The 19,905-nt window shown below is 39.3% G+C and overlaps 4 protein-coding genes across 4 annotated transcripts; 2 read left to right on the plus strand and 2 right to left on the minus strand.

The window, feature by feature from the left end:
• Positions 1 to 370: 370 nt before the first annotated feature.
• kcna4 (potassium voltage-gated channel, shaker-related subfamily, member 4) lies at positions 371 to 5,139 on the minus strand. The gene is made up of 2 exons (XM_026267414.1): positions 4,045 to 5,139; positions 371 to 3,708 (listed from the first exon to the last, which is right to left on the minus strand). Exon 2 carries the CDS (start codon positions 3,232 to 3,234, stop codon positions 1,234 to 1,236), a length of 2,001 nt encoding a protein of 666 aa, XP_026123199.1. The 5' UTR covers positions 3,235 to 3,708; positions 4,045 to 5,139; the 3' UTR covers positions 371 to 1,233.
• A 2,507-nt stretch (positions 5,140 to 7,646) lies between these two features.
• Positions 7,647 to 9,574, plus strand: fshb (follicle stimulating hormone subunit beta). The gene is made up of 3 exons (XM_026267422.1): positions 7,647 to 7,876; positions 8,239 to 8,412; positions 9,199 to 9,574. The coding sequence occupies exons 2-3, from the start codon at positions 8,239 to 8,241 to the stop codon at positions 9,415 to 9,417; spliced, it is 393 nt and encodes a 130-aa protein (XP_026123207.1). The 5' UTR covers positions 7,647 to 7,876; the 3' UTR covers positions 9,418 to 9,574.
• Positions 9,575 to 10,897: 1,323 nt separating this feature from the next.
• Positions 10,898 to 14,503, minus strand: arl14ep (ADP-ribosylation factor-like 14 effector protein). The gene is made up of 5 exons (XM_026267421.1): positions 13,737 to 14,503; positions 13,067 to 13,265; positions 12,809 to 12,949; positions 11,582 to 11,634; positions 10,898 to 11,390 (listed from the first exon to the last, which is right to left on the minus strand). The coding sequence occupies exons 1-5, from the start codon at positions 13,805 to 13,807 to the stop codon at positions 11,162 to 11,164; spliced, it is 693 nt and encodes a 230-aa protein (XP_026123206.1). The 5' UTR covers positions 13,808 to 14,503; the 3' UTR covers positions 10,898 to 11,161.
• A 250-nt stretch (positions 14,504 to 14,753) lies between these two features.
• On the plus strand, positions 14,754 to 19,823 carry si:ch73-314g15.3 (Rieske and Ferritin_like domain-containing protein). Its single transcript, XM_026267416.1, has 12 exons — positions 14,754 to 14,998; positions 15,497 to 15,585; positions 16,225 to 16,343; positions 16,505 to 16,607; positions 16,690 to 16,778; positions 16,904 to 17,053; positions 17,136 to 17,303; positions 17,383 to 17,452; positions 17,538 to 17,616; positions 17,710 to 17,863; positions 18,035 to 18,139; positions 18,374 to 19,823. The coding sequence occupies exons 1-12, from the start codon at positions 14,892 to 14,894 to the stop codon at positions 18,422 to 18,424; spliced, it is 1,284 nt and encodes a 427-aa protein (XP_026123201.1). The 5' UTR covers positions 14,754 to 14,891; the 3' UTR covers positions 18,425 to 19,823.
• The last annotated feature ends 82 nt before the right edge of the window (positions 19,824 to 19,905 follow it).

Here is a 19,905-nt window from a genome sequence, read left to right on the forward strand (position 1 = left end):
TAAAGGGATGAAGACAAATAGTTGCATGAAGCATTCCCTTGAAATATACTCCCATGACAGCAACTTGAAAACTGTGGCCAAACGGATCCTTCAAGCCATGGTGTCGCTGACTCTGTTGTACAAGGTGTTTACTTTGTGAGACAATGCGAACCGGTTATTTTGGCCTCTGTATGCCATAATGTGACTGTGATGCTTAGAAAGACTGAATCCTCGCATCGCATGATGGATGAATTATGCTGTTTGTTTCAAATATTGTGCTAATGAACAAAAACTAACATGACTGATTTGTTTTCCAATACTCACAAAAGGGACTGACAATAAATGACTCTTCAGTCACTGTGGACAAAGCACAAATAACTACACAGGGTGTGTGCTAAAAGGAGTTTTACCAGAGTGTAGAACATACTGAACACTGCCATACTGACACATTGCTGCCATAATGGGATTTAAGATAACATTGCCTTAAGTTACGCAGTATGCTGCCTTTTAATTAATCATAATAATTCAAATACGTTAAAATAAGTCGTTACTATTAGCTGAATTGGTTTTCATCAGAGAAGACTGCAGCATATGTTTGCTAGTATTTCGAATTAATCCAAAATGCAAGTCGTAGTATGATTGCTGAGTTGTTTTTCAATTCAGTGTCCTCCCTCTCTACCTCAATGTTACCTGGTCCTTTCCTCTGCTTTAAACTGGGAGACCATAACATAACTGATGATAGTGCAAACAATTTAAACGTTATTGCATAATAGCATTAGATAAGAAGAACTCGCCTCTTTTACCTACAATTACTGACAAATGTAACTCATAAAGTGCCTATGCAAGTTCTTTTTGTTGCCTTCATTAATGAACCGGGAGTCGTGGGCAGATAGACACACCTCCACGTCACGTAAAGCTGGTGGTTTTTGCGTTGCCTGTCACGTGATTACAGGGTATGTTTCACTACAAAAGTAGCCACATTGCAAAAATGTTTCAGCTCAGGTCCAGAACTTGATGAGTGCGTGTATGCATGTATATGTGTGTGTGTGTGTGTGTGTGTGTGTGTGTGTGTGAGTGTGTGAAAGAGAGAGAGAGAGAGAGAGAGAGAGAGAGAGAGAGAGTGTCTCGTTGTGTTGCGCACGTGCGTACTGGATAGCCTATATGTATTCAAGTTGTGCATGTGTGCTGTTAACTGATTCATTTGTGCAGTCATCTTTATGAAAACCTCCCGAGGCGGTTATCGTTCGTCCATAATCATACATCTGTCTGTAGGGTTCGTGATTGTGAACTGTTTTTTCCGCCTAAGTCAGTACCGTTCCCTCTACTCGGGCTTTGCGTGTCTGCCCCACACAGAGATTCTGTCACTCCTTCCTCCATCTCCATGTACTCTGCCGCCTTGTCACCCAAAGACGACCCCGATGGGGAACCTTTGAATTTTCTCAGGAAATCCGGAAAGTACGGGCAGCCCGGCGGGGGCTGTTCCACAACGGGCGCCTGGTCCTCGTTATCAGTCTCCCGGTGGTAGAAATAGTTAAAGTTTGACACGATGACAGGGACTGGAAGCGCAATGGTCAGGACACCAGCGATGGCGCACAACGAGCCCACGATTTTGCCCCCGACCGTGATGGGCTTCATGTCCCCGTAGCCCACCGTGGTCATGGTCACTACAGCCCACCAGAACGCGTCTGGGATGCTGGTGAACTGAGACGAGGGCTCGTCCGCCTCCGCGAAGTACACCGCGCTGGAGAACAGGATGACGCCGATGACGAGGAAGAAGATGAGCAGCGCCAGCTCTCGCATGCTCGCGCGCAAAGTGTGCCCCAGGATCTGGAGACCTTTCGAGTGCCGAGACAGTTTGAAGATCCTGAACACGCGGACGAGTCGTATTATCCTCAGGATCGCGAAACTCATTGCATGTTGCCCGTTGCCTTGCTGCTGTGCGAGGTCTGTGCCGAGAGTTATGAAGTAAGGCAAAATAGAGACGATATCTATGGAGTTCATCGCGTTTTTAAAGAAAGCTGTTTTACTGGGGCTCGCGAAGAAGCGCACAATGATCTCAAACGAGAACCAAATGATGCACACCGTCTCAACGATGAAAAATGGGTCGTTGAACGGCGTAAATCCATTGTCCGCCTGCGTGGAGTTTTTACCTGGGCTGAGGAATTCTTTGTCGTCCCTGAATTCTGGCAATGTCTCCAAACAAAAGATGACGATGGATATGACGATGACCAGCACTGACACGACCGCGATCCCTCTGGCTGGACTTGAACTCTCCGGATACTCGAAGAGCAGCCAGATCTGGCGTTTGAACTCGTCCTCGGGCAGCGGCTTCTCCTCCTCCTTCACGAAGCCCTCATCCTCGCGAAACTTGAGCATCGCCTCTTCCCCGAGTTCATAGAACTTGACCTCCTCGGAAAAGATGTCAAATGGCACGTTGACGGGTCTCTTCAAGCGCCCCCCGGACTGATAGAAGTACAGAATGGCATCAAAGCTCGGTCGATTCCTGTCGAAGAAGTATTCGTTACGCAGAGGGTCGAAGTACCTGATTCGCTTCTCAGGGTCGCCCAGGAGCGTGTCTGGGAACTGCGCGAGTGTCTTCAGCTGGGTCTCAAACTTCAAGCCTGACACGTTGATGACAACTCTCTCGCAGCAGCCATATTCGTTGTAAACATTTTCGTAGCCGGACTGAGGACGCCTGTCTGTTAACGAAACCGTCTCCTCTTCATAATCCATGTTATAGACAAAAGTCGATCTCTTGCTTCCCCTGTCCTCCTCTTCCTCCTCGCCCTCCGCCTCCTCCTCCTCGATCATGATGTCCTCCTCGGATCCTAGGAGCGCCAACTCTGACTGGCGTAGATCCCCGCCGAGTGCCGCGCGGTTCCGTCTCCAGCGCGCGACGCTTCGTTGCTTTTTTCGCTCTCGGAGAAGTTGCTGTAGCGGCTCGTGGTGTTGCTGCTGCTGCTGTTGCTGTTGCGACTGTTGGGAGGAGGAGGAGGAGGAGGAGGGGCGCGAGGCGGTCCCGGCGCTACTGTTGTTGGTATTCGTTGAAGAGGCGGTGCGACTCTGATGCGGATGGTTGTGGGGATGGCCGCCGGACCCACCTCCCTCTCCGACCGTTCCGGCTTCGGCTACCGCCGCTGCGCGAGACTGCCGCTCCCGCTCGCGCTCTCTCTCCCTGACGCGTGCCTGGGCATATCCATAGGGCAGGTGGGTGTTGCAGCCCCCGCTGTCCGCGCCGACCATAGCAAACTCCATCTTCTCAAACTATAAAGCGTTCCGAATGATGGTCAACGGGCTGAAGAACGAGTTTGAGCTAAAGACGGCCTCAAGTTCATAAATGCAGTTCACTGGCACTGCAGGTCCGCTGCCTTCGGAAGTGCTTTAAGCTCTTTCAGTGCACTTTTACTTATTGTGATTGGACTTTACAACTGTGGCGAAGCGACGTGCTTCTGGTGACATCATCATCATAATCGTCATCATAATGAGAAAAAAAGGTGTCCAACAGTTCTAGAATCCATGTGCGCGGCGCGCGCATGTGTTATCCAAAAGGAAACCGAATGCAGGAGGAGAGCTCCGTTATCTGAGGTGCTCGGAAGAGACTTTATTCCCCTATGAAATCACTGGTTCCCATCTTCGCTGCGAGGGAGGGGTGGGGTGTAGGTTTGCTCCGTCCTCTGCCCCTTCGGTGGCTATGAATGAATCACTGAATCCGCTTGACACCAGCAACAGCTGCAAAGAAAAGAAAAACGTGTTGTAGAATGCAAACTGCTTATCGAAATGTAGCCCAAGCAGACTGTGATGGAGCCTATCTACACCAACATGAGCAGAACATTTGGAAAAAGTCATCATTAACAAAGACATCCTAAGCTACATATTGATAATAATATTAATAACAATACTACTGTGGCACATCGTTATTGTAACAGGCCAGACAAGAATGGAAACAGGATACTGCGCGTGATATTACTGATCCAAAATCTCTTGACAATTAATTATAAACAGTCGTCGCACGCAATTTATCAGCCCTCTCATGCACTCCACGTTCCTTTATCTCGAGCCACTTACGTAGGAAATCATATGAGGATGTCTTCTCAGCTTCCACCCTCAATACAACAAGGTAGAGATGGCTGAGGATGTACATCCCAGGTTTGTGCAGATTTCCATCGCGCTCAGATATTCCTCGACGTTGCCAAACGCAGAACATGACACCTCAGCAGTCAGGTGTGATCGCATTCGAAGGATGACAGTTTTGGTCACGGCTCGCCGTCGGGTCTTTATTCAACAGGATCTCTCATCACCTGCCCATCTCCCCCTCCCCAAAAAACATGCACCGCTGCATTAAGCCTGGACTCGCACTCACCAAAAAGCAGGTGCTGCCACGGAGAGCATGCTGCGTGGCTCCATAAATCACACGAGCAGCGTCAGAATCGAGATGTATCAAAGTTTTAGGATGCCATGTGAAATAGCCTTAGGTAAGTATGCGCAGCGCGACTCTGTCTGCCGCTCAGTCTCGCCCGTTGACCATTGTGCTCGTGTTATTGGGGAGCTGCGCTCCGCCGCGAGAGGCACGTTTGCGCAACGCGGAAAGACCTCGATCGCCCCCCTGTGGTCGTGGCAGGCGCGCACCGGTGTGCTGCTGCAGTTCTCAAACTTCGACAGCCCCTTATGCATCTGTTGACATCCAGTTCATCGCAACTGCCTACCCGGGGGACTACTGCAGAGCACGAGCTGCACACGCTAAGCAGCCGGTGTGTGGCTCTGTCAAAAAGCCTCATACACTTTCTGTCACGGCCTGCTTATGTATAGCCACCGTTTGGAAAAAGTTAAGAATGTAAACACAACATAAAAAAAGATGAATGTGATTGTTTTGTGAGAACTGTGCACTTCATTCTTCCTTGCTCCATTAAACAAGCTAGTGTTTATGCAAAGAACATAAATAAAAGATTCAACTCCTTTTTTGGGGGGGTGGGGAGTTTTCAGTTGGATCTGCTGAAAACTTGAGGAGAAAATGAAATATTTAAAACATTTATCTTTGAGATGTCAAAGTTTAAATGTTGATGTAACTACTGTAAATTAAATAAGACATTTATTAGAATTTGCAATAACTGGTGTTCTTTCTAAACACAAGGAGGCACAGGATTCATCACAGTTTTCAATTTATTTTGTTGTAAAATATAACACACACATTTATTATGTTAAAAAAGAAGCTGTCATCTTATTGGAATAAGTTGCATCTAATATTTTATATCAGTTTAGTTTGGCTTTAGAACAATGGTAATATGGGACAAATTATCTTATTTTATCTAGAATATGATCATATGTGAGTGGATTGTCATTAGCATTAAATCATACAGGAAACAGTGGCACTGTAAATGTGTATATATATATATTTTTTTTTTTTATTCAACTAAATTTTAAACTCAGAAGAGGTTGCTAATGCTTTAAACTCATATGATGTTTGTATGCTAGCAAAATGCAAATGATAACTCCCACTAGCCACCTGCCTGTTTCTCATTGCTCTCTATGTTACAACAGATAGCTTTAGAAAAGCAGTTTCATCAGCAGCACTGTTTTTAAGCAACAAATCCTTTATATTTATCACCTGGAAAACAAATATTTTTTTTCGCAAGACAGAGAAACGCTCAACAAAAACTCATGTCTGACATATTCTGTTGTAGGGGGGAAATGTGTGTGTGCTATCAGGATGATTGTGCTGTTTGATCCAGCTCATTAGTTATGCAGCAGACATTGTCTTTTTCTCTTGTTAAAATAGTGTGCATTGACCAACCTTTACTATCTTGACAAATTGACTTCTTGCTTGTTGTTTTATTATTCAAATAAATCCACCTAAGTAGCTTGTTTTGGACTTGGCTTATGCTTTTTTTTCTATGCTTACTGTCTATTCTGTATTGGATCTGCAGCTGGCACTATACAAAATAAAAGGGGGCAGTATTTCACAAGACAACATTTAGTCATTGTGTGCAAGCACACAGTATGGCTGCTTTATATGTGTAGGGAGTAAAGATTCTGAATGTAGTGTGAAGGTTGTGGGTGTGCGACTGGATAATGGCTTATAGTTATTCCAATAATGGTGCTGACTGCATTGTATGCCAGGAATGAGCTGAATATGACTGAGCAGCAGTGAGAGGTACATTGAGACCTGAGTAAATGTGAGAATTACTGGATATACAGAGTCAGACAGAAGCATTTTGGATGCACTGATGGGAGTGAAAAGACAGATTTTCTCTACATTAAAAAGCTTTATTCGGATAGGGCACTTGTCGCAGCATGATTGATGAAGGTCAGTGGGTCATCTTGGACAATTTCCAAGATGTGGACACATCAGGAGTCAATGACTGTACAACCTTCAAAAGCGATGGAAAGAGACTGGGGGCGGCTGAAAGATAAAAGAGCTTTGTTTTGTCAAGGTTGAGCTGGAGATGAAAAGCCGTAGAGCCAGACTGAGATCTGTTAAAGACAATGAACAGAATCAAAATGAAAATCCAGGGCACTTTAAACTTTAAAATAGAGAACGGTCAAGGCATTAATGACTAGGCCTGCTGCCAAATAGAGTGAATGCTAGAATAGTTATTTTGCAGAGGACAGTTTCAAAGACTATGCTGTATATAAAATGTTCAGAAGATTTTATGTTTGAAATACGTCTTTATGCAAACCACTAGATATATCTTTTGTCATTCGTATTTGAAAATGAAATGGAGATTGAAATGCTCACAAGCTTTGAAAAGAGTAATGGGTGATTTCATGCATTAAATTGGTGAAGGGTGCATTAGACAGATCAAAAGCGACAGTAAACATTTTGAATTTGAGGGTTTTTTATATTTTTACATATAGCCATTTAGCAGATGCTTTATCCAAAGCAGCTTACAAATGAGGACAATGGAAGCAATCAACAAAAGAGCAACGATATTATTTTTAATTTATGAGATTTTAGTTTAAAATAAATGCTGCTGTTGATGGCAAAGCAGCAGCCATCAACCCAGTCTTCAGTGTCACACGATTCTTCAGAAGTTATTTTAATATGCTGATTTGGTGATCAGTTGCTAATAATAATGATTATTATTGTCATCAACATTTGAAAAACAGTTGAACAGAAAAACAAACTACTTTGCCACTTAATATTCTTGTCAAAATTCATGATTTTCAGTATTATTTAAAAGAATAATAATATAAATAATATAAATTGTAAAAGAACAGCTTTCATTTGAAACAGATATTTCTTAAATGAAAAGGTATTTTAAATCTAAAATTCTAAATGTCTATGATCTGTCAAAGACATTTGAAAAACCTGTCACGTTTGATCAATTTATTGCATCCTTTATCAATTTAATGCATCAAATTATCCATTACACATTTCAAATGAGCATCTCAATCCCAATATAATTTTCAAATATCAATAGATAGAGTGGTTAAAGCAAACAAAAACATCACTTCCATCTGTTATGAGAGACTGTTTCAAAAGTTCGCCAGGTAAAAACTGAACTGATGCTGTGGAGATTAAAATTTTATGGATTTCTATTAAATATATATATATATATCCTCCAGGAATAAATTGTTAAAGCAACCGTGTGTGGATCTCTTAGAGATGACAAGCTGTTGTTCCAGTGATTTTCAATCCAGGAATTGTGCTGCAGAACACTGACCTTGAAAACATCAGTGGTGGCCTTTACATGGATCCTGTTCTGTCTAAGCCTCTTCCAGACTGAATGCCATGGCCACAGGGCTTTTGGGGATTTGTGCCACCTCCACAAAAGCAAACGCAGTAGTATGATAAGACATGGCTGCTCTCAACTAGATGTGGGCGTCACGTCTGACAGGAGGGTATAAGTGTCCACATAAACTGAGCTGAAAGGATTTTGTCTCAGCGAAACTCCAGCAGGTAGGACTGACATGAACTATATATTAGTATTTTAGCAATTATATTGATATTAGCATGAACTGTATATTAGTAATTTGTCTTCAGTTTCAATGTGTTTGATAGTTGCTTTTCCTAAACCAAATTTAAATTGATTCATCTTAGTTGCTCAATTAATAATAAATTAGCCAGCTGTTTGTTTATGCCCAGGCTTTGTGAGTTAGATTGTACTTTCAATAGTGATTTTCTTTATATTAAAAAAATATAATAATTAAAAATAATAATTAAGTAGTAAAGCTCAAGATGGAAACAAAATGCAACGCTAATAATTTATCCACTGCAGTACCTCTATTAGATTAGCTGCACACTTTCGCATTGATTCCCAGATGAGGATGCGCTTCGTTGTTATGGTGATTCTGTTGCCGGCGCTAATGATGTCAGGATCGGAATGCAGGTCCAGCTGTCGGCTCACCAATATCTCCATCACCGTGGAAAGTGAGGAATGTGGCAGCTGCATCACAATTGACACCACTGCCTGTGCCGGGCTTTGCAAAACACAGGTAGGATTAAGTATTATTCTTATCACCTTGCTTTTAAAGTGATTTGTGCACATATGACATATATGTGAATTGATATATATATATATATATATATATATATATACATTTTCAGCTGTTACTACTCCAGTCTTCAGTGTCACATGATCCATCCTTTTTTTGTGTGTGTAATATTTTTGTTGATACGGGATACTTTGATGAATAAAAAAAAATTCAAAACAACAATATTTATTTAAAATAGACATGTATTTGTAACATAATAGTTTTTTCTGTAACTGAATGCATCCTTGCTGGATAAAAGTAGGCTATTCATTTATTATTATTATTTTTTACCCCAAACTTTGTATATTGTCACACTTTCCCAAAAAAATAAAAAATAAAAAACATTAAATGCCACAAATGTTTTCAACATTGAAATGTTTCTTATGCACCAAATCAGCAATTTCAAATGATTTCTGAAGGATGATCTGATACTAAATTTTCAGCTCTGCCGTCGCAGGAATAAATCACACTTTAAAATATGGTAAAATAGCCAACTATTATTTTAAAGTGTAATATTACACAATATTACTGTTTTTTCTATTAAATAAATGTAGCCTTACTAAGCATAAGAGACTGTTTTAACAACATTAAATGATCTACCGTATGTCTGTGTTATATGTCTCTCTCTCTGTCTCTTTCTCTATATAGTATATATGCAGACCTTTTTTATTTATTTATACAACATTCATTCTTCCTCTTGCACCAGATAAAGCGTAACTAAAATGCATTCTATTTATTGTTTGGCAGGAAAGTGTTTACCGTAGCCCACTGATGCTGTCTTACCAGAACACCTGTAACTTCAGAGAATGGACGTACGAGACCTATGAGTTCAAAGGCTGCCCTGCCAGGGCTGACTCCATTTTCACTTACCCAGTGGCCCTCAGCTGTGAATGCAGCAAGTGTAACTCTGACATCACAGACTGTGGAGTCCTCAGCCAGCAGACACTCGGCTGCAATGCACATTAGACAAGGAAACTAAACACCCCATCTGCAACTTTGAAAGCCTTTTGTACAGTTCTGAATATTTCATAATACTATGTAAATTGCATAATGGAATGAAACAAAATATATAACATTTTAATATTATTTGCAAGCATCAATAAATATAACATACTGCAAGAACCCATTGAAGGCTAAATCTAATGAATTTTTAAATCTGTATTAAAGATGCTTTGGCTCAAAGCTCCTGACAGGTCATCCGTGAGGTGCTGTTTCATCCCGTTGTGTTTCTGGAATCTTCTGTGCGCTCCGATATCAATAATCTCAGTCAGGCACAAACTGCTCCATTAAAACAGCTCTCACATAGCGTAAACAGAACTCATTTCCTGTGATAAACCATCTGTTCCCAAGCGCTTACACACACAGACACGTTAATTTTGCTTGTGAAATTGGTGCGTTTTTACCAGAGCTTATAATTGTCCTTCTGAGACCAACTGTAAAAATCTCTCTCTGTGAGGATGCTTTCTCCGATACGCTGAGCAAACTCATTGAAACCATCCTACATTTACATAATCAAATTAGTAGTGAATCAGCATGAATATCAAAGAGTTTTCGGAAAAAGGGGTAATGTCTTACATATAAATAGAGAAATGGGTTAGGGCACATCACATGTATGGTAATAAAGAGGAACAGATGATAAAAACAAGAGACACTACACTGCAAGCACTTTTCAATATTTTAAGGATTAGTCTAAATTTCACTTGACTAATTGATTTTAAACTCAAAAAATCCCTACTATACCTCAAGGCCTCAAGTTATGGCGATAAAAGGTTTACTCTCCCCTTACGTTGCAAGTATTGTAATATTTAAACAAGTATATCAGTGCTTCATCTTTAAAATTGCACTGCCAGTTATTTGCACAGCAAAAAGCTTCACCCAGGCAGTTTTCCCTAGATGAACTGCCTGTCTAGATGGGGATGTTTTGTAAATCATCAAAATCTGCCTCATTTGAGCGCTTTTGCAATACATTATCCCTGCTTCAAGTCAACTTTCTTGCTGTTTGTACATTCTTATTGTTGTGGAGCTACAAGGCAAACTGGGCCTATGACAGATTGTTCTTCATCTTGACATTCCTGGCTCCTAGCACTGCAACACTAGGTGGAGCGCGCTGAATGTGCAGGCTGAGACAAATGGGCCAATTAGAAAAACATCTTAGACAATATCTAATATATGATATCACCAAACAAACACCAAAGTGCCCTGCAGTAAACCAACAGGTTTCTGGATATCATCACAGTCGGTTTACGGAGTATATCAAAGAGCTAAAAATGTGTATTTGTTTTACTTCAAAACAAATTAAATAATAAAATGGCTACATATTATGCTTGGTGTTTTAAACAAGATAAAGTGTAGACAGAGTGATTCGGATAAAAGAGAAATATTCCCAAATAATTTTAAATGAGTTTAAAAGATCATATTTGTAAACCCTTTGAATCAGCACCATGCATTCTCCTTATAGTAAGATTTTATTTTTGGAAGTGTGAAAAATTTAGAGGGGGAGAAAGAGCTACAGCATTACAACATAAAGTAGCGGAAATCCTGGAAAGAATACAAAAATGAACACAGCTGTGACAGCAGCAAAAACACAAGACAACATTAAACTTTTACATTAAAAAATAAACAATATAGCAAATGAAGCAGGTACTTCTGCAATGTCCATGTACCAAGCCTGTGACGGTCTTTTTGCTCAGAAGTAGAAGTAGTGTCATGGCTAATTTGCAAACTTGTTGCGAATGATCTCTCCTCCCTCTACCTCCACTTGCTCATACAACCATTTCCGGTCACATCGGCACTCCACTCCACACTTCCGCGATCCACACTCGGGACAGGGGTAAAAGCAACCCATGCAGTCCACATCCAGACAGTCGCACAGATCCCTTCCACAGGAGATCAACAGACCTTTGCTGTCATACACTTTACTCTTGAGAGACATGGTCTGTCTGCAGGGACAAGAAAGATGGCAAAAAATGGGGTAAGTTTTATTTTTTTTCTTCTCCAATGTTTAAAAGACACCATCAAACACTCTGAATACAACTGGAATTTAATTAACTGCAATCGTGATTTATATGCTAATCTTTATTATGGCTGAGGTGATGTGTTCATGAGTTTGAGAATCTAGAAAGACATATACCTGTCACCTAGAGAGACCTTCCCTGCACGTCTCCGGTCATTCACACCTCTGCTCTATAACAAAGAAGAAACAAAAACAGCTGATTGACTAAAGAAAAAGTAGTCAGCTGAACTATAGCTGATCCTTTTTAAAATGGCACCAATTATTTTAGAAAGCAATGCTTTGACAACCTTGTGGCCAACCACATTTCAGAGTTTCTCAAAAAACACAAATTCTTAATTTTTCTAAATTATTTAGTTTTTTTGATACACAAAAAAAAAAAAAAAAAAACATGGTAATTGTGACTTTAGTTAACTTTTCTCAATTGCAAGATATACACCTTAAACTTTTGATAACAAAAGGCTGAATTGTGAGAGAAGTCAAATTACCTTTATTATATACACACCGTATTTTCCGGACTATAAGTCGATTTTTTTCATAAATTGGATGGTCCTGCGACTTATAGTCATGTTCGACTTTTCAAAATTAATTTGACATGAACCAAGAGAAAACATTAGCGTCTCCAGCCGCGAGAGGGTGTTCTATGCTGCTCAGTGGTCCTGAAGTCTACCACTGAAAACAAGGAGCACCCTCTCGCGACTGTAGACGGTAATGTTTTGTCTTGGTTCATGGTTCTAAAATCCGACTTATAGTCCAGTGCGACTTATATATGTTTTTATTCTTCATCATGACGTATTTTTCGGACTGATGCGACTTATACTCAGGTGCGACTTATAGTACGAAAATACAGTGGCGAAACAAAACAAAAAAACAAGTGAATTGAGAGCAGTAAACAGGTTGAAAAAAAATTTGAAGAGCGAGATGTAAATTCAGAATTTATAAAGAAAACGGAATTGTGAGAACTCAGCATTTCAGTTTGTATTTATTTTATTCCATGGCAGAAACTGACTACTATACTTTTGAATAATGAAGAATTAATTGAGAATTCCATTTTATTAATCATTTTAAAAATGCCAGAAAAAAACTACTATAACATAAGCTCTTAAGTAATGACCAGAAAGGTTTAGTCTAGTCTTACATTGCAAATATAATAATAATAATAATAAATGCTACAGCTTCATCTATACATCTATACTATTTAAAAAAAATAAAAAGATTTATGCAGACTTGGTTTTCCTTAAACAAACTACATGTCTGGAATGGTTTGAAAATCATCAAATCTGCCTCTTTTTTTTCCAATACATTATCCAGTGTTAGTAATTGCATATTCAGTGGTTCATGTGTTACCTTAATGCTAGAGTCTCTTATAGGCTGTCTTCGGTCTTTTGAGAACAGTTTGGCTCGGTCTTTATCAGAAAGTGAACCAAACCGACTGGCATCATTTGCATCCTTTGCCACTAAGCCTCCTCTGTTTTTCCGTAATTCAATCTGTGAGAAATACACAGTGAATAAAACAATGAGTGGATTGGCACTGCTGAAGAAGTTACATTGATGTTGTTGAACTGGATTACAAGAATAACTCTACTAAATGCAAAAGAAACACACCTTTGTGCCATCTCCTCCAGAGCTTGCGAAAATAGTTGGCACAGCATCCTCTCTGAGAAACAGCTTTCCATTATAGTCACGGAAGCAGTCGGTCTGGAAATGCTCCGAGCACAAACAGGAGTTCTGAGTGGGAACGAAATTCTTTCTCCCAAGGTTTCGTACCCATTGCTCGGCTAGCTGAGGCTTGCTGATTGGAAACCTGAAGAGAGAGAAAGAAACGGTGGCTGCAACTCCATTGGTTACTGTTGCTCCCAATACAGTTTACCAAGGCTTCTGATGCTTAGCAAGCTGTGCAAATCACCGAGATTTAAAATGCGGACCTATCATAATCAGCTGGTACAAGTCCTTTTTTATGGCAACATAACACAAGCTAGTTAATTATGTTATGACATCATAATATCAATTTCTGCTGCCATCTCTGAAAGACTAACGTTATGTATATTGAAAGTAAAAAGAGGAGCACAGACAAACACAACGCGCCACAATAAGCGTATAGATTGTGCTGCCTCAAGATAGAAAGTAGTATTTTAGGTATTTTACACTTACGCCGAGTCATGTGTTAACTGTAAAACCTCTATCTGGATTTACAGCATGCACATGTAAACAGTGAAGCTTTACACAAAGATCAAGCGTGTCAAAAAATCGTGTTACGTTCGTTGAGTTAACTTACCTGTAAAATCTGATCTCTGACCCTTTGGCAAACCGGTTTGAGCAATCAATAGCTGAGCAAGAGATCGGCATGGTGTTGTAATCGTGTTAAAACTTAAAAAAAAAACTGTTATTGTTCCACGCGAACTACAATCATTTCCAGAAGCAACACCATGGGAGCATCAAAACGCGGACTTTGTTAACTGCGCATGCGCAGTTATTTCTTATTTTTCTTCTTCGTTGGAGTTTAATGGAAGTTGGCATTCATAGTGTTGCATTACTGCCATCTGCTGTTTCAAATGCGTCCTTCCAGTCCAGTCCTCATTAGACAATTTAACAATATATCCGTCCTTGATCATTATTTCGATATTTATTCATTATTTTCAACTATACCTGTTTCCCGTAGCTGATTCTTGAACGCTTGCCTTTCTTGTATATATTTTTTACATGATATAAAGATGACTCCTGACTTGCGTCCCATAGTCCTCTCGGGTGTTTTCCATGAAAAGTTTCGTTTAGCTTGCAATGTCCAATCCGTAGGCTATTTATTTTGACTTGCACCTTCTTTTTATTTCTCTTTTTACTTTCCATACTTATCATAGTTTGCATGTCACGTACAGGTGTCTCCCTTTGATATCATTATCCCGCTGCTGCTGACATTTTTGCATGATCTTTTTCCACACCCAAACTCTTGCCTTCTGTTTTTGATCATTTAATTTGGACTTCAACATGCTCTTTCTTTGTTGTTTCTTTTGCCAGCGTGTCTATTTTCTAATTTCCCTGGATGCCCGTCATTGTATGATGCCGTCATTCTGGGTTCTGCCCACCCACTCCTCTCCTCCACGTGTGCGCTGTACAGCGAGATCCATTTAGTTTCACTGGAGATCTCGTAAAGTATTTTGCTTACGAAGAGATAAGCCATTCCTTCAATATGTGATAGTCAAAACAATACTTTTTGAAAAGAGCACTTGCTTCAAAAATAAGCTAATGAAAAAGAATAAAGACGTAAACTTGTAACTTTTATTTTGAAAAAAAAAAAAAAAAAACACGTAACCGGAAGACTAATAAACAGTTCCTTCAGTGTTTATTATAGCCACAAAGACCTTATACTGACTTCTATACTCTTTGCTAGCCACATGGATCTGGAAACGTAGTGGAAGGTATAAGGAGGTTCTGAATGGATCACTTCGAGAAGGATTTAGTTGATGCGCTGAAAGACATTGTCGAGGCGGGGAACTGGCAGTGTGTCGGAGACAAATCTAAATTTACGTCACCATGCACGAAGTAAGCGCCTGTCAAAATGGAATTAGACAAGGAATTTGTTAAAATGCATCTGTTTTGAATGTTATACTAAAACGTAATTTTAAAATAGGGGAAATATGTCTTAAATTAGAGGAATGCATTGGGGTTCAAAGTGAGACCACTTGCATGTATTAGAGAACGAATATATATATATATATATATATATATATATATATATATATATATATATATATATATATATATATATATACTGTTATATATATATATATATATATACTGTAGTCAACATTTGAAGAGGATCAAGTTCATCAAAGTTGTCCTAAGACAAGAACAGGCATTGTTTTGGTTTTAGGACAACTTTGATGAAAGGTTTTGATCCACTTCAAATGTTGACTATTATAGATATTTGTATTTTCGCTAAGAAAATTAATGTCAGTGTAATATTTCTTCCTATAACGTTATACACATTTACCTTTTTTCTTAAAAAAATAAAATAACGAGAATAACGATATTTTTAAGGTTTTACTCAGATGATGGAGAGCATATAGTCCTGGTGCATACAAAGGATGATCAGTTCTGGGCTATGGATTCATCTTGCCCACATGAAGGTTAGTTTTAACTCTAGTCAGATACAAATATTTATTGTGCGTCACGTAGGCAAAGCAAGGCAAGGCACGGCATGTGACTTTTCTTGGATGGACCAGTTTTGGTTTTAGATTCAATTTGTCATCCGACCATCACAAACTGTTATTACCATCTTGGCCCTTTTTCTGACTTCCCACACAAGCCTTGTTTAAACAGAAAGTTTTGATGCTGATGATACACGTGGCGGCTTTTTTGGACCAATGCTGCTTGGCCACTTTCCCATTTAGAATGGGTAACACATTTTTATCTGGATGTTTTAGATGAGACCCGGTTCCCTAATGATGGCAACATTGCCCAAAGTATCAGTTGCCCTGTGTATGATCAGCCTGAGAGAAACCTCTTTCTAGATGGTTTGATGTAACTTCCACTTCCTAGATGAAACATTAGTGATACATTAGACATATTGTTTTATATTTACTGTATCTGTAATTGAATTTATTTATCCAGATTTTTTTTAAATGCATGTACGTTTAAAAGCATTTTCTGACAAAACAGTGATGTAAGTTAATTATGGGTTTGGGGTGAAAATATTGTGTAACTGTAATACAGCACAATGAAAGAATTGTTTTAATATCTGAATATAATGATCCATTGCTTAACAGGGGGCCCACTTGAGCAGGGTGATATTGAGGATCTGGGCAATGGGAAACTGGCACTGATTTGCCCATGGCATTACTTTGATTTCAGCCTTGAAACTGGCTCCTCTTCCACTGGACTGCAGGCAAGTTCTATGATGGTCCAGGTTAAAGGAATAGTTCATCCAAAAAAATACAAATCTGTCATTTACTCATGCTGTCTTTTCATAACTGTGTGATCTATACATTTAGCTTACAGTGATCAAACTGCTAGAAATCTTGATGTGTCTCATATTATTATCACCAGAACCAAGTGTATGATGTCCGTGTATTGGATGGAAAAGTGTATATAAATACCCAGAGCACACTGTCCATTTGTCCCATCCCAGTGACAAAAATAACTCATCAAGGTAAGCAATGACAGAATACAAAAATATGAATTGTATGACATGTTATGGTACACAATGCATGCTTGTGCTGTATTCTTTGCAGATAGTTTGCCTGTGGAAATAACTTCCTCAGAAAACACACTTTGCATGTGGGCCACCAAAATCCTCCACACGGCAGACCCACAGGAAAAGGTTTGGAAATGTCCTTCAACGTGTAGTGATTGACTAAACAGTATCATTCGCCACATCACACTTTCTGATTGGCCAAAATAAATCGTCATACAACTACTGCTTGTTGGTTTTTCTGTATTGTGTAGGTTTCATTGACCAAGATAGTGCAAGAGAACTGGGGCAGCGGGAAAATAAGAGAAACTGGGGAGGCCAGCCCCCCCGCGCAGCCCAACAGAAAAGACAATCTGACTGTTGTGGAGCCTGGAAAAATTAAACGGGGCAAGGGTGGCACACTGGTAAACTTTTGTTTTAGTCAGACACTAGTTTATGTTCTTCAGTAGAAAGCTAGAGTGTAATTAGGAAAAAATGTTTCAACAGGCGAGTAGGATTGCTTTACTGCACTCTCTTGCTAATATAGAGCAATGGGCAATAGACCTGTCCTGGGATGTGATCGCAAGATTCTCCACATTCAGATTGAGCAATGGTGAGCCATTGCCTCGCCAGTTCTTTGATGACTTTGTCAAGGTAGCAGGAGATGAAGCCAAGGTCTGTCTACATGTTTACACCTTTTATTTATTTAGGCTAAAAGCTAACTTAGTAACTTTGAATCATTTGACATCTGCAGCATTATCAGTTACTAGAGCAAAGGATTATGGAGCTCGGCAGCTTCTTTGGTGCTTTACCAGTGCACAACGGTCAGTGTTTTCATGTGTTTGTCTCTTTGTGTCAACATGGGTGATGTTAGAGATTCATTATTAGTCTTTTTTTCTTTGGAAAAAGGTTTGTGGCAATCGGCAACAGATACGTCTCATGACCTTTTGGCAAGGCTAGCTATAGTGCACATGGTCCACGAGGCCAGGTAAAACACATATCGTGTCTGTCAAATTCTGTTATTTTCATGTATGTATCTGAAAATATCTATTTAATTGTATCTGCGCATGGTTTTTCACAGAGGTTTAGATGTGCACCCCCAGACTCTGTCCCGCTTCGCTGCTCAGGGAGACACAAGCTCAGTCAAGGTGCTGGAGGTCATTTATGCAGATGAGATCACACATGTGGCTGCAGGGCTGAGATGGTTCACATACATCTGCTCAAAAGAAGGATGGGTAAGAGATCTAACGACATAATAAAAAAAAAATATATGTAACAGTACCATTAATGTAAATATATGACTGTGAATGTGAAGTATTTCATCATAAAATCTGTTTCCAAGCAAGAAAGTCTTAAGTCTAGTTCCTAGCTTGAAAGCTGTTTTTCCCTCCCTCAATATACTTTAGGATTCCTTAAAAATGTTCCATGAATTGGTGAAGTTGCATTTCAAAGGGTTTTTGAAGCCTCCATTCAACACAGAGGGAAGGAGGACAGCAGGGATGACAGAAGAGGTATACATACCATTGTTGAATTTCAGCAGAATTATTATTTAATATATATATATATATATATATATATATATATATATATATATATATATATATATATATATATATATATATATATATATAATATTATTATTATTATTATTATTATTATTATTATTTTTTTTTTTATTATACTTTTTTTTTTTGACTGCGTAACTTAAACCAAATGATAATCATGTTCAACCTCTTTACCCACAGTGGTATGTTCCTCTTGTCAAGCCCTCCAGCAGCTTACAGAAGACCTCCTGATTGGATTTATTAAACCTGTTTTGCATTCTGTAAAAAGGACTTTTAATGTAGAGTGTGCTTGTATGCTCATCAGATGAACCCTAAGGGTAAAGAAATCAAAGAATGGATCTGTGAGTCCAGGAATATGGACCCCACCATCCCATAGTAACCACTATTTAGGCAAATAAACATTATCAAAGTGCCCCTATTATGGGTAATGGAAGATTCATATTTTGGTTCCTAATAACATGCAAGGTCAAAAAACACTTTCATTGTCTTATAATATGCATTTATCTTTACCTTACTTGTTCAACGACTCCCCAGTGATTTGCTCAATGATTCATTTTTCCAAACCCCTCCTTTCCGCGATGCTAATCTGCCGTGATTGGTCTTATTTTAATCTCCTCTTGCCTGTAATGCCTGATAAAGCAGTGTTTGTGAGTGCAGTGCTGCTTTCTGTACAGAGTTACCAGGGAAACCGCTATTTTTACCGCTCCAAAAGCAGCACCTAGTGGCAAAGAATGAATTAGCATTTTCATTGACCAGCACGAAAGGACCAACAAGTTGGCTGGCAATATGCAATATTTCATGCTGATGTCAACATGAAATGGCTTGGGATTCATTTTAAAACCGATTCGTTTCAATGATTCAGAGCCAACTCTTTATTTTGAGAGACAATAACTTTATACATGGTTTAAACTTAACAGGATGTTTTAATTCACACACTGCATGGAAGGTCATTTTCAAAAATCCATAATGGGGCACTTCAAATATCGTTTCAGCAGTTCAGTGTTGTTGCTGACAGGGGGCGCTCAGGGGTTGTTTTGCTTTCAGCTGAGGTGTTCTGTGTAAGGGGTGCGGTTTACACTGCTGCTGACAAGCTGGATTTTCACTAATAGTTTTTCGAGAAGGTTTTCATATTTGGTTTACGGGTATTGTATTTATATTGTTTTAAACTTAATCCAAGTGCAGAAAAGCATGCACATCCAAAAATAACCGATATGGCACATTAATATTCAGGAATTTTTAATAGAATAAAAAAGTAATAATAACAGAAAACCATGAAATTGGATTAAGTTTAAAACAAAATTGGCATACTGTTGATCCCAAAGGATGTCTGATGAAGGTGTGCGACCTGAAAGTTCATGTGTTTGGTGAGAATACCATTAAAATTAATTTGGCAACAACAGTATGCTGACTTGGTTTTACATATATCCAAGTAATTAATCATCCATTTGATACAGAACTATTAATTTTCACTCCACCTGGCCCTAGATACGTAAGTGTAAATATGTTCTTAGCATAGAGTTGAACATTTTGTTCAATCCTTGCAAACACTCATTAGCATAGAGTTGAAAATGTGTGTCAATTATTGTAAAAAGGTCATTTGAAATATTTTTTTATGCATTGGGTCTGTTCTGTTCGCTAAGATTTCCCCACAGCTCTTAGGCTCTGATTCTTGTTATTTTTAAGGTTATATTTAAAGAATTGCAATGAGTCAT

Source organism: Carassius auratus, chromosome 7, assembly GCF_003368295.1.
Source record: "Carassius auratus strain Wakin chromosome 7, ASM336829v1, whole genome shotgun sequence".
NCBI classification, from domain to species: Eukaryota; Metazoa; Chordata; class Actinopteri; order Cypriniformes; family Cyprinidae; genus Carassius; species Carassius auratus.

Excerpts from the sequence above, each read along its gene's own strand:
- kcna4 (XM_026267414.1), bottom strand. The coding sequence starts at position 3,234 with ATGGAGTTTGCTATGGTCGGCGCGGACAGCGGGGGCTGCAACACCCAC.
- fshb (XM_026267422.1), top strand. The coding sequence starts at position 8,239 with ATGAGGATGCGCTTCGTTGTTATGGTGATTCTGTTGCCGGCGCTAATG. Across the intron at positions 8,413-9,198 it reads CCGGGCTTTGCAAAACACAG|GAAAGTGTTTACCGTAGCCC; the intron begins GTAGGATTAAGT and ends ATTGTTTGGCAG.
- arl14ep (XM_026267421.1), bottom strand. The coding sequence starts at position 13,807 with ATGCCGATCTCTTGCTCAGCTATTGATTGCTCAAACCGGTTTGCCAAA. Across the intron at positions 12,950-13,066 it reads CTGGAGGAGATGGCACAAAG|ATTGAATTACGGAAAAACAG; the intron begins GTGTGTTTCTTT and ends TATTTCTCACAG. Across the intron at positions 11,635-12,808 it reads TAAGAGACTCTAGCATTAAG|AGCAGAGGTGTGAATGACCG; the intron begins GTAACACATGAA and ends TCTTTGTTATAG.
- si:ch73-314g15.3 (XM_026267416.1), top strand. The coding sequence starts at position 14,892 with ATGGATCACTTCGAGAAGGATTTAGTTGATGCGCTGAAAGACATTGTC. Across the intron at positions 16,608-16,689 it reads GACAAAAATAACTCATCAAG|ATAGTTTGCCTGTGGAAATA; the intron begins GTAAGCAATGAC and ends TATTCTTTGCAG. Across the intron at positions 16,779-16,903 it reads CGGCAGACCCACAGGAAAAG|GTTTCATTGACCAAGATAGT; the intron begins GTTTGGAAATGT and ends TGTATTGTGTAG.